General features: G+C 38.9%; 2 protein-coding genes across 2 annotated transcripts; both read right to left on the bottom strand.

Moving 5' to 3' along the window:
• Window positions 1-174: 174 nt before the first annotated feature.
• opn8c (opsin 8, group member c) lies at window positions 175-3850 on the bottom strand. Its single transcript, XM_077587001.1, has 4 exons — window positions 3450-3850; window positions 2205-2498; window positions 1020-1351; window positions 175-899 (listed from the first exon to the last, which is right to left on the bottom strand). Exons 1-4 carry the CDS (start codon window positions 3562-3564, stop codon window positions 384-386), a joined length of 1257 nt encoding a protein of 418 aa, XP_077443127.1. The 5' UTR covers window positions 3565-3850; the 3' UTR covers window positions 175-383.
• A 136-nt stretch (window positions 3851-3986) lies between these two features.
• On the bottom strand, window positions 3987-17695 carry ppp2r5a (protein phosphatase 2, regulatory subunit B', alpha isoform). Its single transcript, XM_077587000.1, has 13 exons — window positions 16569-17695; window positions 11113-11309; window positions 10493-10594; window positions 10182-10274; window positions 9410-9540; window positions 8720-8779; window positions 8401-8509; window positions 8227-8280; window positions 8002-8052; window positions 7791-7910; window positions 7536-7663; window positions 7163-7264; window positions 3987-6371 (listed from the first exon to the last, which is right to left on the bottom strand). The coding sequence occupies exons 1-13, from the start codon at window positions 16714-16716 to the stop codon at window positions 6227-6229; spliced, it is 1440 nt and encodes a 479-aa protein (XP_077443126.1). The 5' UTR covers window positions 16717-17695; the 3' UTR covers window positions 3987-6226.
• Between the last annotated feature and the right edge of the window lie 283 nt (window positions 17696-17978).

The following is a 17978-nucleotide window of genomic DNA, read 5'->3' as shown; positions in this document are numbered from 1 at the left end:
TATTGAAATATCTGCACTTTTTCACTCACAGCAAAGCAGTAACACACATGAAGGGAAATCCAAAACTCAACAAAGATACATGCGGGATATTTTCCCTTTCAGGATTGATGTTGAGCAATACGTACATTTATTGAATTCACAGTTAAATGCATCATCCATACAAATAATGGCAGCATATATATTCGGATGAGTAGAAGAAATAATAGCACATTTACCACATCATTACTGCTAGTTATCTTTTAATGCTACAAAGCAGCTATTCAGTTAAATAAATGACTCAAGTATAGATTGCAAAACAGCAGCATTCTTGAGTCCACAATCACAACAGTTGAATCGTGATTTTTATTGGTTTAAATTCAAAACAACAAGGCTGTAGCTTTTGTCTAAACAGACGTGACAGACAGAGGCAAAGAATTATTGACCGCTTTCTTTTCTAAAAAAACTGGGCCTTTTTTTGGCGTGGACCCCCAACAGATTTTTACTGCTCTTTTGCGGCCGTGGTTACTGCTGGTATTTTTAGCATCAGTGTCTGTTGTCTTGCTTTTGCTCCGAGGTTGACTCCTAGTAGATAAAGACTTGTGGTCTCTGGGCCTCTCCTGGAGTTGGATGAAGATGGGGTCGGGAGCCTGCTCCATCAAAGCGTTGTCAGCTCCGACACGATTCCTTCCCATATTTGGACAGAAAATGCCCAACAGGGATCGGAGGTCCTTCTGGAAGGTTTTGTTGAAGTAGAAATAAATAAATGGGTTGTAGACATGGGAACTTTTGGCAAAGAGAGCAGGGAAAACAAAACCCTCGGGGGACATATAATGGTTTTCCTTGTGGAATATGAAGAGAAACGACACAATGGTGTACGGCATCCAGGCGATGACAAAGCCGAGACTAATGCAGAAAAACATCTGAGGGAAGAAATGGCAGACAATTTGACCTTAGGGGGGAAACAACATGTAGCTGTAAATGAGGACTATTATAGAAATACAACATGGCGAATTTCTTTTTAACAATAACCTGCACCTCACCATGGAAAGTCGTTTCTCAGAACATCGCAGGTTGTTGTGGATGCCTCGTGCAGATAGCGAAGAAGAAAAGTGGGAGATCTTGTAGAGTATCTGACAATGTGACATTACGATGAACAGGATGGGGATCAGAATAAAGCACACAAAGGAGCAAATGACGTAGAAGGCATCCTTGGCTGAGGTGTGGTAGCCTCGCCAGGCAATGGTGCAGGACAGTCCGTAGGGCTCGGGGACATATTCGCCCCAGCCAAAGAGGGGGAAGCTGGACCACACTGTAGCCACCAGCCAGATGACACAGCACAGGAGCCTGATGTTGGCCTTGTCCAGCCAAAATTCTGCAGGAGGAAACATGACTCCTGTTAAAAGCATTTTCTAGGGTTGTTAAAAATTAGGGTCTACCTGGACATGGTGGGCCAGGAAAATCACATTAATTATAGCTTCTTCAAATTTCACCTTTGCGTGTTCAGTAGTCTCCGTGATAGGAAGTTAAATAAGCAATAAAGAAGAACTCACACACAGATTGCAATTTCTTTCTAATATTTTAGATTGATATTGAAAGTCCAATAGAGGATTCCGGCTGGTATTACCAGTGTGAAGTGCAGGTACAGTAAAATATCACAACTGTCACTCAGCCAGGCTAAGATATATTGCAAAGGTGTTGCATCTGTGTCAAAGTCCGAAGTCAGCTGGGATAGGCTCCAGCACCCCCCGCAACTCTACTGAGGTTTAGAAAAGGAATGAATGAATGAATGAATGAACAAGCCCTTAATATTTTGCTTATAGTATTTAACTCAACTATTCGTTCATACATTCATTCATTTTCCGCACCATTTATTCTCACAAGTGTCGCAGGGGGTTGCTGGAGCCTATCGGAGGGAAATATGGGGCGATACCCCAGATTGCTGGCCAGCCAATTGCAGGGCACAAGGACACAAACAACCAGTGACTCTCAAACTCATTCCTAGAGGTAATTTAGAAATTTCAACCAGTCTAGCATGCATGTTTATGGGATGTGGGAGGAAGCCAGAGTACCCGAAGAAAACATGAAAACTCCACACAGGAAGGTCCAAACCTGGGATTGAACCCGTGATCTCACATATGTGATATTACCTTTAAAGATTTAAATTACCAGATGAAAGACCGTGTATAACAGTGAAGGTATTTAATTCGACCGTTGCCAAAACTCACCCGAAACCAAGCTGCAGCATACTTTAAGGTAGCGGATGATGCTGATTGCGGCGATGGTGAACATGCCGCACAGGCCAAAGATGTAGCAGCCAAGGCCATAGTAGATGCAGGTGACCTTTTCCCCTAGCCACGCATGGTGGAAGGATGAAATGATGGAGAGTGGGTAGAAACAGATGCAGGACAGGAAATCAACCACAGCCAGGTTGACGCACAGTAGCTCAGATCCCACCATCTTTTTGCGGCGGTGGTAACATATGACCAGAACAATTCCATTGCCCATGACTGAAAGAAGCACTAGGAAAAAGAAAAGAAAAAAGACAATAACGTTTTTTTTATTTTACAGGAACAATCTGTCCCCCCATTTTCTTAACAGCAGGATTAAAATATCCCAAGATTTGACAATAGAAAAATGAAACTGTCATTGAGTTACTCAGTGGGAGCACTGCACCTGCTTCTTTTCAATAAAGCAACTTCTGTTTAGCATTCCATTCATGTTTGTTTTTTAACTGTACTGGAACATTGAATTTCGCAGAAAATAAAACAGCCACCTGATGGTGTAGTGGTTCATTCTCCTGAATTTGGTGCATACAAGTGATTACCGAGTATGATGAATACCCAATGGAATTAAGACAGAGTGCTGAAATTAATTATTGTCTTTGTCACATTCAATCAAATATTCATTAATTCATTTTCACGAACCACTTGTCGCGGGGATCATAGGATATCCTTAGCCTTACAACAAAAATGTGTATAGTTATTACGAAAGGTTTAATTTAAAGGTGTAAAATTGCTTGGGGACTGTGGTTGCAATAATCTCTCCTAGAAGGCGAATGATGGATATTTATGTCCAACCAATTTATTGTGTTTAGTTGTCATTTTTAGGAGCTGTGGTTGTGGGAAAAAATATATGTCAGAATGTGAATTGTACAATTTGAGCATGCCATTTGAGAAAAAAAAGAAAGTAATTAGGTAACATTTGTTCTGTATAATTACTGTCAGATGAGACATTTAAGTCTCTCATTATAGAAAGGACTAACTTTATTTAGCAATAATAATACAAGTAATATACCATTGTTAGTAAGATGATAAAAAACAACTTTTAAAATGTTGGGTTTAGTCATATTTGAGATCATAATTAGCTTAAAAAAGTAACTTTTTAGGTGTGATTGCATTCAGGAACATTTAATTTGAAATAGTACTACTAGTAATATTGAAAACAACCAAATAAAGAAGTGGTGCACATACCCACTAAAAGGATGGCAAGTCCCACACAAATGTCAGCAGAAAAGCTCAGCTTGGAGATGAACAAAGACCTTGTCTGGTTATCCTTTGTGGAATTCTGGCCAATGTGCTCCAACATCGCTTATCAGTAGATGAATGGCAAGAGAAGAAAAAAATCCATATGTCACCTTTTTTTTCCCCTCATTGCAGTAACACTATATTTCGTCTGGAGCGCAAGATTTATTACTATGGCAACGAGACTGCTAAGTAATTGACAATTGTAAAGGTAACAACCCATGTGATACTTCTGAAGGTAAACATCTGTGAACAATGCAAAAATAAACAAATTGTACACTGCACTCTAACGGAAGGAAATATGCACACAGATAGAAAGCACAAATTATTTTTTTCAAATAAAATTGTAGAAAAATAATAAAGTAGGGACAAATACTGCAAAGTAGAAGCTGTTATCATATCACCATCGTGTGGCCACCAACGTGTACTGCTTGGGGGTAGGGGGGTATAGTATTGGTTTATAAAAAAAACAAGTTTTCTCTATGCTTGGAGTACAAAGAGAGAGTGGACTTTATTTAATGAAACTATATGAGATAGTGAGATTACAAATCAGGTTTCATCCGTTCCCCCCATGAAAGTTACTTTAAACATGACTGATGTTGGAATGCTGTGATGACAGAAAGGCATCTGAGAACCCAGAAATATGTGAGGTTTAAAAGAAACACCAGGTGAAGAAAATCCATTAAAAACAACAACAACAAAAAAGAGCATCCCGGGTGTGGTTCCTATGTTGTAGGTGTGTACGCTTAATGATTATTGCCCAACATCAAAAAAATCTACTTAAGGAGATAGGCATGAGCAAAACCTGGTGGTAAAATTGGCTTCTCAAAACAACAAAGTGTTTATTTTCTTGCTTGACTACTTCATAACATCTCAATGCGAGGAGATCTGGATAACTTTTTTTTTTGTTTCAGGGGACCCTTTCATGTTCCTCTGCACAATGACAGCACGACAGTGAAGATTTCACAATGCCAGCAGTTTGGTACTATTGAAATCGTACAGCTTGATTTTATAGCTCATCTGGACGTGACAGTAGAAAGGCAAGCCCAATATTTTGTTATGCTACTGTACAATTACATCAATACTTTGAAACTACATTTAGAACTGAATTAACAATGTCATAATCTGTAGGTCCCCTTTCAACAGAGTGGCGTTTTCCTTTATATCCTCTATACGATATCATACAAATTAGGGATGCACCATTACAGGACTAATGAACTTAAAACAGGTAAAAATGTTCTGATACCAAGAAATCCATAGCTCTTAACCAGCCCGAAAAACCTTCAAGGTAGGTAAAGCAAGGCCCATTACAGGTGCACTAATGCTAATAATAATAATTTTAAAAAAACCGTACATTTCCTGAAAGTACAGAATACCTGGAGCCCGACTTTCACACCATATTGCTCGGGTCCGGCCGAGCTCGCCGGGCTCCCGCCACAGAATTTCTTGCATTTGGCATGCAATATGTCAGCCCTTCTTAAAATATAAACCACTGAGAATACACAGTAAGGGTTACTAAAATGTTTTGTTTCAAATCTACCTGTATGTATTTGCATTGGTGCATCCCTAAAACAAATATAATCACTTGACAAATATATTGTACAATCAAGCCTGCCTGGCATCCAAGCTTAGTCCATTTGTAAAACAGCCAAAACAAAAACTTTGGAAAAATATAGTACTATATGTCTTATATTTGCTTCTCTTATTTTTACAGACAAAATTCAAAATGAAAACAAAAAAAAATACTTTGCTTACCTGCCCAGAGTTAGACATGACAGATATACATCCCATTACTATGCTGTCTTTACATAAAGACTGGAAACATGGAAAAACATCTACTAGGGCACAGACAATAGGGTTCCAAACAAAACCGATGCATTGTGGATTTTGTATTGGTTTCCAGGCTTTAGACAAAAGACGGCAGCTATTTGAAGAATATTATATTTAACTGAAATACATGACAGCAGCATGACGCTATTTCCTAGCAAAATCAAGCAAATATCACTTGAATTCTTAACCCAGGCTACAACGTGTAAATTGAAATCCCTGTGTCAATACTTCAGTGTTAATACTCAAAAGCTGCTGTGCTGCTCGGTTTTCTCCCAGATTAAAAAACAAAAACAAAAAAATAAAACATTTGCCGGAAATGTAAAACAGTGAAGAGCAATATTTAACTCGAAACACCCCCACTAAACCAAGTCACAGACATACCAGATTGGCAAATGGATCAGGAGTATTCCATTTACTACTAATAGAGGCTCTTTAGTATAGATTTCAGCATGTCTCAGAGTCGGTGCGGTCCCATCTGCCTCCATTTTCCCATAATACACTTCCCTGTACCACTAAGGTAATCACAAGTGTTGGCAGCGAAGACAGTACAAAATAGACATCTTTGTTGAGCGATTCAGTTGGTCGTGGAAACAATTCGATTTGCTGAGTTCAAGTCAGCATTTTTTCTTTCCCTCCCCAACCAAAGAACATGTACACCAAATACATACGACAAGAGCAGACAAGTCAACAAGATACTGCCGTGAACATCAACTCTTCTGCGAGGCGTTTTTAGTCTCTCAAGCAGTTTTATCAAACACTGAGGTGTTGTTTGTCCTTTTTCCGTCTTTGTTTAGCCTTTCTCGACGGATGCAGAGATGACGCCAATCCATTTGAGCCGAGTGTAATTTGGCACGTGGGTCGCTCTCGCTGGATGCCATGGCCCAGTCTGCGGCACGCTAATTATTATTATTGCTATTCTTGTTGTTGTTTTGGACACTTATGAGCTTGTGGCTATTGTTGTGTTCTAGCATGCTGTTGCTGATTTTCAGCTCATCCAACTTCTTCCAAAGCTCATCACGCTCCTGCTCCTTTTTCTTCTCCCTGAAAACAACATTTATCAAAATTACATCTCTAGAACTTGACACAGTCCATTTTGGGGTTAAGGTTAATAAAAAAAAAATTCTTCACTTTCAAAAATTGTAATATGTTTTCATACGAAAGCATATAGGGTTACTCCTGGATTCACGGTAAGTGTAATCAGCCCAGATAAAATGATGCAAATTGTCATTTCCGTGTGTGGTGGAGTATAACAGTCCACTGCTTTTGCCATCATTACATACAAACTACTACAACCCCATTTCAATTAAAGTTGGAACATTGTGTTCAACATAAAAAGAGAATGTAATCGGGAATGATTTGCAAATGATGTTCAAATTATATTTATTAGAGTACATGACAAAGACAAATATATTGAATGGTCAAACTGATATACACTGTACTTTGTTTTTAGCACATAATCATGTTGTGTTCACTGACAATAGTTTCTGGAAATAATGCTGAGTTTATTCTGTGATTTTCTTTGCTGTAGCATTCCTGTTTTAGTGCGGCACCATTTAAGGATGCAAAGATCACGAGAATCCAGTCTGTTCTGCCTTGCATCTTACATGCAACGGTTTCTTCAGATTCTCTGAACCACACGCACGTGTTCACAAAGAAGTAAACCTTATGCTTTAGTTGTATGTCACTGACTGAGCAATTCATCTTTTTGTTCCCAATCATGGCAACCCCTGTTCCCTATTATCCTGTTCACAGGTAGGAAGTTCCTAACAGGTGTTTGATGAGCAATTTTAATTTCAATAGACCAAAATTCCTTAGTTTCAGCTTTAGCTCACCTTTGCCGGTCTGATTTATAGGAAGAGGTCAACTCGTCAAAGAGTGTACAGTTCATCTCCATAAGTGTCTTCAGCACATTGTAGACCAGAGCTACGATGGTCCTAAAACATGACAATTGTCAGTTCAGTCAAGGCCAGAATCCCATCTTGACTGTAGTTATATTCAGAAGGATTTGTACATAAGAGCAAAAATCACATGCATTGTGAAACCAAATTTCCAAAGGTAGGAAGTAGGAAGGATTCAATATCAAGAATTTTACAGACACTGCAGGCATTGTTTGCATGCTTCATTTCAAGATAATGCCTCACATTGCCTCATTGTAGAGGCTGATTTTGAAATTTCCTTAGCACATATATGTTACGAGATACGTACGGATTCCAGTGCTCTTTGGAGATTTTATAGAGGCTACAGAACATGATGGGCAGGACCTTGTCGATGTTCTCTTCAATGAGACTGAGAATGTACTCGTTATTCCAAAAGTACAGTGCTCGCTCTGCTACCTATCAAGGTCAACAACAAAAAACATCAGCAACTAGTCACATAGACATAATAGAATCTATTAATTATCGTCTATATTTTTTTTTTAAAATGACCACCCAAAAAGTAATTCATTGGATCAAAATGCACCTGAAAGTGAGGATTGGCCACACATTTGGAGATCTGCTTAAACAACGGCTCCTGGATTTTCTTGAACTGGGTAGGTTCAATGACATCCAAAATCTCCTCAATTTCACCCAGGAACATCACCTAGTAAGAAACAAAATGACCAAACAAAAGTGTCAAAGGGAAACCAAGCAGATGGACAGTAATTGGGCACCATGTTTTTTTTTTGTTTTACCTCTTTCTGGCTGCAGGTCTTGGGCCAAAACTTCAGCAAACCTCGGATTACCTAAATATGAAAACCAAACAATTGACTAGTGCCTCCTTTAATGTGAATAATGTATCACTCTCTCTGTTAAGTGGGTGGTTTGCAGCAACAGATTTTTATGCAGCTTGACTAATTTTAAGACCCCAGGATAGTGTGTAGAGTGGGAGGAATGTCTTATTTTAATTATTTTCTTACCGGTTCAGTTAGTGTTGGATCCTTTTCTAGAAACTGGACCACACAATACGCCAGCTGAAAAACAAGATAAGTGGCTCAGCATGATGCCTTATTCTCTAATTTATCTGGGATTTATTTGTTTTTTTCTGAACGCGTTTTGATAACCACCAGATGGCGCGGTAGAAATATTCCTACCTGTGCGTGAAAGAGGGCCAGTCCCTTTGCTGTATGTAATGGGATTAGCACCTTCATCAGGAACTGTTTGTGTTCCGACTTTAAAGGCAGTGCAAAGCCGTTTATGATACTGAAACACATACAGTACAGTCCTCATCATAATGACTGAATACAGGTCAGGAGCATGATAAATTAGTACACTGTAAAGGAAATATTACTTAGCTGAGAACACTTGCATAACTATAAGTAAAATTCAAACCAAAATAAATGTGTGAAATTAATTTCTAAAAAAAAAACGACTTGAAGGATAATATATAGATTGTTCCTATCTTTCACTGACCTTCCCAAAATTTCTAGGAGCTCAGCAACTCCATTGAAATGCTCAGTCTCATAGATGAACCTAGAAATGCAAAAAGAAAAATTACCTACACAGCTAATAACACACAAACATGATAATTTTACTCAAATTTGTGGGTAAAATAAAGGTGCATGGCCTTTGGTTGAAACAAAACGGCGTTTAACAAATATAGCCACTTCCAGAAGGGCACACAGAATAAAATGTTTCGCCTCATGTGTTCAGTAACCCACGTCAATGCACTTTTGGTATGTACATACAGCACCTTACAACGACGGCACTATTTTTATCCTCCATGGCAGATGGTCAAAGTGGGTGCATCCCTTTTCCCACCCTTGCCTGTTGGAAATGACATCAAGGGCCCCCTGTTTCAATCGTCTAAATCCCACTGTCACTCGGCAACAAGAGCTGTAAAGAATCAACACTTTGTCGGGAATGTTTGTTGCCACCATGTGCACTTTGTACTCCTCAGTGTTGGAAAAGCAAGATTACTGGATTCAGATGCTATGTTGCAAAGACAGTGACAAAAACATGTATTTTGTCCTTTACACAAAACGCTACTGTCACGACATACTTTGAACTTGCTCGCTTTCCCACGTTTCAGCGTTATTTTTACAGTTTGAGTTTCTTTTAGAGTCGCCAATAGGAAACCCATAACAAAATAAGGTTCGTCACCGCAAAAAGATGTTGTTAATCTGCTTCCTGATGAAGGCTCGTAACCCAAGGAACTTTCCATAAATGCGATGCAGGATGGTCTTGAGGAAGTCTCTTTCTCTTGGATCTTCACTGTCAAACAGTTCCAGAAGCTTAGAAAAAAAATAGACATATTCAGTGTTTTAATTTTGTAAGGCTGCACGTTTGTATGTTTTCAGCGTAAGTGACATTCTCCTAGTTGGACAGAAGTAATTTTTTTTTTTTTTTTAAGAACCGAAGTTCAATTGACCAAACTGCTGGACGGGTGCATTTTTCTAAATTCCACTTGCCACCCAAAACCTCCATGTATCCATTCTGTCAAATCACTCCCAACCACAGCCCTCTCATCTCATCCTAAAGAGCAAAACAACAGGCAGCTATTTAAAGCTCCCCACGACACGCTCACATCATGGAAAATCAGTCTCGGCACCTCTGATGCATCCAAGCCAACATTCCAGGCCTTTTGGTTCTTCTGGAGTGAGGGACTCCTGTGCAATAACTAAAAGTTCAGATAGGGTGGGACACTATTTATGTGTACTTTGCCCTCTACTCAGAACACAATTGCTTCATTCCAAATTGTTTCACGCTAAATATAATACACAAAATCGTGATTAGTACAAATCCAATCATAGAGAATTAAAAAAAAATGTATAGATATAAAAAAGGACACAGAATTTACCACATTCTTAATGATGAAAAAAATATATATTATGAATGTTTTCTAAATTAACTGATGGAAGAAAAAAAAGCTTACCTGCAGTACAAATTTCTGATCGATGTATCGTTTCGCAATACTGGGTTGGAAGTCTGGATTCTCAAGAAAACGCAGCAGAAACTCATAGACAAGCTACAAGACACACAAGAGAGAACGAATGAAGACAATATTATATTTTGGCTGATTTCTGCAGCTGTTCCACTTATTACAACACAATGTCAGGGAAGAGAAATGGCATGCTAAAGATTTTTTGGTGAATGCCAGAATGTCTCTCTCTAACTCCAGCTCAGCCTCTCTCAACAGGATTGAACTCTATAAGGAACATGCAAGCAGCAAAATCACATCCTTACTTGGATATGAGGCCATGCAGCTTCGAGTGTGGGTTCATCCTCCTCTGGGTCAAAATCTGGGTTGTCACTTGGTGCAAGTGTACGGAATATGTTTGTGCAAATCTGTGGGGAAAAAAATGAATGTTACTTTAACATACTACACTATCTAGCACCTTGAACGTCAATGTATCACTTGGATTTTTTTGTAGCTGTAGTAACTTATTTGGGTGACTGCCTGCAATTTGCAAACTTTACCAAATATGGCTAATATATGCTTTTCTTGATGCCCGTGTTGAGGGAGTTTTCTTTTTAGAGTCACGGCAATGTACAGTAACCCATATACAGCTGACACAGCAGAATCTGTCTAGACAGTAGCGATGATCAGCCTCTATTTTGTAATCTTCTTGAGTGCATAGGATGTTTCACGGAGCATATGGAGAGGATATCTCTCTGCTAGATCAAAATGCATACATACCTGAAACATAAATGTAAATCTTGGGGCATAAATTAGTTTGACTTATTTTTTTACTATTGCTATTTCAAAGTGGACAATGCATGATGCAATTGGCATGAATTACTCTCTGACCAACTATTGTGCCACATCGATTTGTTTTATATTTTAAATGTACATCTCTACTGACCATTGTGGTGATCTCGGGGTATGCCGATTCAACCAGTACGCCTCTGTTAGTGGAGACATAGTCAACCAACTCATTCAGTGTGGCCCTTTTTATCTCCTTGCTCTTCAGATCAGTCACAGAATCAAGGAAGTCAAAGAGCATGCAGCACTGCTGGAGTTTCTGGGTGAAAAGTTCTTGCTGCTCTGTGGAGGGGGCATCTGGAATCAGACAAGGGGAAAATACAGAAATTGAGAGCGTGCATGCCACCACCAAAACTCAAGTATATATTGGTGGAATGCTGTTCTACAGACAAAGCCAATATATGAATGCATAAAAGTATAACAGCAAAGTACTGATTTTGCCTGGAATGTTCACATCCATGGCAAAACATATATACCAAGCATAGTAATGTTAAGACATTAAGCTACAAAGAGGGCAGTCTAGTCATTCCCAGCTTTGACTGTAAAGCCTTTTGTGGATTAGACTGTAAGGATGTCCATGGTTATTAAAGCTGTCCCACCCAGTCATTCTATCAACAGCATTTGGAAGCTACCCAGGCTGGCGCACTGATGTTATGTTTGAGCACAGAATAGGTAATCACTGTGGCCACAAAACAGCATCCTTGCTGAGACCAGCAGGGTTCAGTCACTTTGTGCTGGGTCAAAGTCAAACACTTGTAAGATGTATTTTGTCACAATTATTGTGCATGCAGGCTACAACAGCTGGAAACAATGGTCAATATTCAAGAATGCGTCCTATAACAGGTCTTATTTAAGAACAAGATAAAATGGGCAAAGGTGAATATTCACATTCTGCAGTTTTCCCCAAAAGAGAAATGCTATTCCTCTTTGGGGCGAGTATAGTTTGTTTCCACAACAACATGCTAGAACTATTCCATCTAGCCCAAGTCTATGCCCTGAAAATCAATAGTTCAAGTTGGAAAAACCTAATTAGCCCTTGGGCAAAAATCATGGGTTAAGTTATTTTGGTAAATAATGGAAATAATGCAAACTAGTGCAGAAGATATTCAACTTTGGATGGCAAAAAATACATTTAAAAATACTATCTTATGTATCAAGCTACAACATGTATTCTGGTACAGAGTGATGCAACTAAACAAGCATTACATAGTGTTTCAGGCCACAAAGCAGTAAGAGACTTGCTTAAATTTAAAAAAAACATCAGCGGATGGTTTTGACATCCGACAAAGCACTTACGAAACTGTAAGGGTCACAGTGTTGATGACACCTTGACATGAAGTCAATGCGAGAAGTAGAGCTAACATGGGGGAAAAGACAAGTTGGCATTCAGTAAATATAAAAATTTCATTTGATGAACATGTCCTCTATAATCTTAGGTCAATGTCACCATTTATTTCTAGTTTTAATATAATTTGCTGTTTACTATGCTCTCAAATACGCAGCATGATCATTTACAATTATTAGATGACATGGTTATGAATGAGATGACATTTTCAGCCTGCTGTTTTTCTGCACACAATTGCCACATCCTATCTTGGATTAGACATACTGTAGACCACCAGTGTTTGAAATCCATGTGTTTGAAATGCATGTGATGCTATTTTTGCCTTTCTGATAAAGATACATAGGTAAAAAAAACTCAGTGGTGGACCAGAAAGAAAAGCGATTTCCATTGAAATTATATAGCTGTACGTGTAATGAGAAAAGCCAAAATAGCCGAATTAATCCAGCTGGAATGTGTCTGGAAGTTATTTACACAGACAATAAACCAAGGATACAATATAATAAAATCACATGGCCTTTAACCTAAAATAATCCAGTCACACAAACAAAATAAGGCAGTGGTATGTCCTAACCATTTGGTTGCACATCTAAATTGCAAAACCGAGTCTTTAAAACACAGACAACTTTACACTATATCATAGGCACAAAGTTTACTGTCTAGATGTTAAAAATATATATTTATATTGTATAGGGCAAACATCAGTCATGTACAATGTAAAAGTTGAAAATGTATAGTATACTCTAAGGTGAGTTATAAGAATATTGCAAAAAAAAATTCAGTCAAGTTGTCAAGATCCCACAGGCCCAATGATGTGTTGTGTGACGCCCCACTGTCACCCTCTTACCAGTGTATCACTGTTTTGTGTACAATGGTGAATTCTCTGAATATGTATGCAATTTACAAGAGAAAAAAAATCTTGCAAAAAAGTTTTACCACTTACCTGTGACAATATTACTGTAGAAACACATTGCATGTTAGCAGAAGTACTGCATTAGACTACAGCTGTGTTATGCAACAATTTTCCATTTTAGCACCCCATGTTTCAGTTACCCGGTGCAGCAGAGGTCAACAACCCCCACGGAAACAGATATTCAATACTCAGATGGTGGGTGCATTTGTATGCTGCTGCAGTTACAACATCTATAGTGCAAAAGCTAAATGGCAATTTTTCAATTGAGTATTATTTTATGGCGGCAAAAGTTATCTATCCTCTTACGTCAGTGATTCTAAATGTGTGATACATAGGGTCTCTCTTGTAGTACGAGAAGACTGTATTAAATGTTCAAACTGTTAATATTAAAGTGGTGTTCAACTTTTTCAGTGCTTTGTGGGAACATTGTATAAAGGCTTTTCTGGGATGTATTTGAAACTATAATAACCATAGTTTGTACTGAGGACACAGAATAAGTAGTCAGCATTTTTGGAAAAACAGTATTCACAGTTAACATACAACAAACATCCGTTATCTTCATGAGGGTCTTGGACGAGCTGGAGCCTGTATGAGGCAAGGTCCACCCTTAAATGGTTGCCAGCCAACATATTTACCAGTGCATCACACAAAATAAAAATGCTATAAAAATTATTTGACAGTAATGGCTTCCCCATTATTTATCTGAGTAAAACCAAAACAAAGTGAATATGCTGGTGACCGCTGAACTAACAGTTTTGGTCTTGCACTAAGACTGTAATGCCACAATATGATGTTCCGTGTTTTTGGTATGTAACTTGCTCTACGGTTACAAACTACTGAATGCATGTCAGTCCACAATCAGCTTTCACACGTGAATTTGGAAAGCTATACGATACTGGTAGACATCAAAGCGTTGCCATAAAAGTCCAGCAAGATGTTTGCAGTTGATAACTTTTTTTTCACGTGCACATTATACACCTTGTAAGTAAGACCACTCAGTGAATACAAAATTGTTAACAACTGAGTGAGACAAAAAGCATGAAAAAATGAATAGCTTTCTCGATAGAATATGCAATTTCAGATGCTTTCACATCATCTACCAAGGAAATCCAAAATACAATAATCACTGGCAATGCTGTCAGGCTGTTTGTAGGTCAATAAAATATATTAAAGTATGCATATCTTAAAATATTGTAATCCTACAAGTATAGCATGACCCCCCCCCCCCCCCCCCCCCCCCCCCCCCCCCCCCCGGAATTTTCTGTTGCACCAAGTAGATATGTGTGCCAGGTTCAATAGGTAGGGTGCTCAGGTGTGACTCGCTAACAGTTGTGGGTGGAATTTTCTGTTCTTTGCAGTGGTAAACGCAAACATGAGCAAATCCAAACCAATCAGATTGTTTATTCAAAGCAAATCTATCAGTGGGTGTGTGAGAGGAAGGAAAGCTTCACAAATGCATCCATTTACATCTTCCCACTACACATATTCTACCAACACAGTTAAAGCTGCAATTCTATTCAAAAAAATGGTTGTGAGCACAGCTAAGCCTGCCAAAAGTCATCATTATGACTTTCATTATAGAACATTCATTCTGTTGCTCAGCAATGGAGTTTGCGTGATAGCATTTATTGACTTATCATCTGCTGACAGACATGATATAAATAGAATAATTGATACAGACTTGCACAACACAGTAAAATATGTTTATTGAAATGTTAGAACAAATGTATTTTCACTGTTATCTGCCAACCTCATGGTAAATAGTATTTCCCCATTTCAAGTATTGATTCACGTTATTACACGATGTTATAGAATTAATATTATAACACTGCCAGGGTGTTAGTCACCGCATTCTGTTGTAAGATGCAGTTGAGTTTGAAATCACAGCTTGGCTAAAAACGGCCCAGCGACAGAAATATCAACCTAGATTGAGATAGCTGTATTTAGAATATAAACCTTTCCTTAGTCTGCATTCAAGGCTTCAGGTTACCACGGCAACTATGATGGTCTCTAAGTGACTCATCTTTTTGGTGTCTATCACACAGCGGGAGTCCAACGAACCCTAAGCGCAGGGCGTTTAAGCATCTTTACATCATAACAGCCCCAAACATGAAGAAATATTCTTGTCATGTAGTGAAACGACAAAGACAAGACAGCAAACTACATCCAGTGGGATTCCACAAAAATAGCATTTTGGTTATTCAAGCTGAAAAGTAATGCAGGACTTTATTGACAGATCCTCACCATCAAGTGAGTAACTAAAGTGTAAAAAAAAAAGTGTGATCGGGCCATTCTTAGTCAATGACACCTCTTTGCTGCTCACGGCTGGAGGGTTTAGCTTGTCTCCTCTACATTTAATTTCTCGTTAATTCCAGTTATTTATATAGAAGATTTTTTTAATATTATACTGCAATATTTAATAATAAAAATACAATATAATATTATTATAGTATAATAACAAAAATTGTCTCATCCTTTTAAGAGTTAAACGTTATGCTCTGCTGACTGACCCGTATTGTCACTGATCAGTCAGGACTTGCTTACTGCCAACTACTTTTAGAGGACTGGAAAACTACAAAACATACAGTATGAGGGCCTTTCCTGGGAAAAAAAATCCACAATTGAAGTCAGCATGTACATAACACAGAAGAGTAATAAGCAATATAGAATTGGAATATTTGGTTCCATATAAACCCAGTTAACGACAGTGAATTGGAACTATTGTTTCAAGTAAATTTGTCCAAATCCGATTTCAGCCTCTCAACAGTAAATATGTTATAATTGCTAAATTTTCTTATTGAAAGCAGTCTGATTATCTTTTTTTAATATTTTTTTTTTTTAATTGCAAACATCTGCTTCTATACTACGAAAAAAAATGATCACAATTTTCCTCTCTTTCACTCTCGAGCAATATAAAGTGACGACAGCAATTAAATCCTCATCCATCCTATGGGAGAAGATGACATTTTTGTTATGCATGAGGATTTTTCCAACATTAATGCTGTTGTCTCTGGTCATTAAAGGTTAGGAAAAAAACACAAGAACCCATATATCCAAGGCACCAACCTGGTGGTCAGTGGTCATTGTTTTCATTACAAGGATTACCATCTAAATACAGTATTTGGCCAAAATGCACTTTTGAAATGACAAGTTCAAGTTTTATACACTTGATTTGAATAAATACGGGAAGTCAGATCTCAAAGTGAAATTCTCAGCAGTGGACAGAACAGAAGTAAGTGTCAGAGTGATGGCCTATTTAAAACTGCCTGCTGAGTGCAGACCCCCATCATGATTCCCTTACCCTTGAGCTGAGGCAGCGTCGAAAGCTCCACTGGGGCGATCTGAGTTCTGTATTGAGACGAGCTGGGGGATTTTCTCTGTTTCTGGGCCTTCCTCACAGACTTTCTCGTAAATCCGTCCACTTTCTCGGAAGCAGAGATGGCCGACATTTTGATGAGCCCGAGGACGATCGGCTGTAGCCCTCCTCGTCAGAATCACAAAAACAAGGTCTCCTCGGTGTGTTCCCACCCCCCCGAGCTTTCGCATCCGCGCAAAAATGTGGAGCAACCTGCGCAACTTGACGCTCGCCTCCTTGACAAAAAAAATTGCGACGTTACTCAGCGTGATCCGACATTGTTTGTCGGTGTTAGGCTATTTGAAGACGTTGCATTTTATTTACGGCTAGTTGTTTTAAGGCAATGATCTTCGATAAGGATATTAAATTAGCCAAACTAGAATTCGACATAGCCTTTTGAATACAACAACCAACAAGTCAGGCGAGTACCGGGAAAAAATAGGAGTAGACTTTCTGACAGCCCGATCTTGGTTAAAATATGATAAAATGTTAAAATGTTCACTGATAATCTAATTCGGTTTGCGCGATAAAGTTGTCGAGATGTATGAATATACGAACTACCGTACTGTTCTCTGTCAGCTAACATGCAACTAGCTTGTTAGCATACCTGACTTGCTGATCATGGATTGGGATCTACACATTGCTCCACCGTCGTGAACAGAGGCAAAAAAAGTAGTATTTTCACGTAAAGCTATTTGATCCTAAGCATTAGCACATCAATAATAAATAAGATCAAAACAAATCCAAATTCACAGGCCGCTGGTTTGACGGCCGATGAGTATTTTCACTCGCGGTCGATGAAGTTCAAATTCCCTCTACGCCTTGAACGCCTAAAAGTTAGCTGCAAACCCAGTCGTCTCACGAGGTATTCGTTAAGTCTCCAACCAAAAGGACGATCGTCGCTACCTTCCTGCACCCCCGTTGATGAAAATGTTATTTTCGATGTGTCACATTACCAAACATGCGCAGCAAGACGGCAGCCATAAACAAACCCAACAGCACCGATGTGTCGTTGTGCTTCGAGTCGACCTACAGTACAGTTAGGTAGACTGCATTGCCTGTGACGGCTTCACAACTGACGTCTACAGAAACCAATCACGGAAGAGATTTTACTAAACAGGAAACTTTTGAACCAATAGGATAGCAGGGACAAGCAGGCCTTTACACGTGACACGCGAAAACAAATACAGGATGCACTAGTTTTTGCTGGGCGGGTCGGTGACGCAAGTGGTTAGCGCGACGGCCTCACAGCTCTGGGGTCCTGGGTTCGAATCCAGGTCACGTCCACCTGTGTGGAGTTTGCATGTTCTCCCAGGGGTGGATTTCATCTGGGTACTACAGTTTCCTCCTACATTC

Source organism: Stigmatopora argus, chromosome 19, assembly GCF_051989625.1.
Source record: "Stigmatopora argus isolate UIUO_Sarg chromosome 19, RoL_Sarg_1.0, whole genome shotgun sequence".
Classification (NCBI taxonomy): domain Eukaryota; kingdom Metazoa; phylum Chordata; class Actinopteri; order Syngnathiformes; family Syngnathidae; genus Stigmatopora; species Stigmatopora argus.
This window is presented reverse-complemented; position numbering and strand designations above follow the sequence as displayed.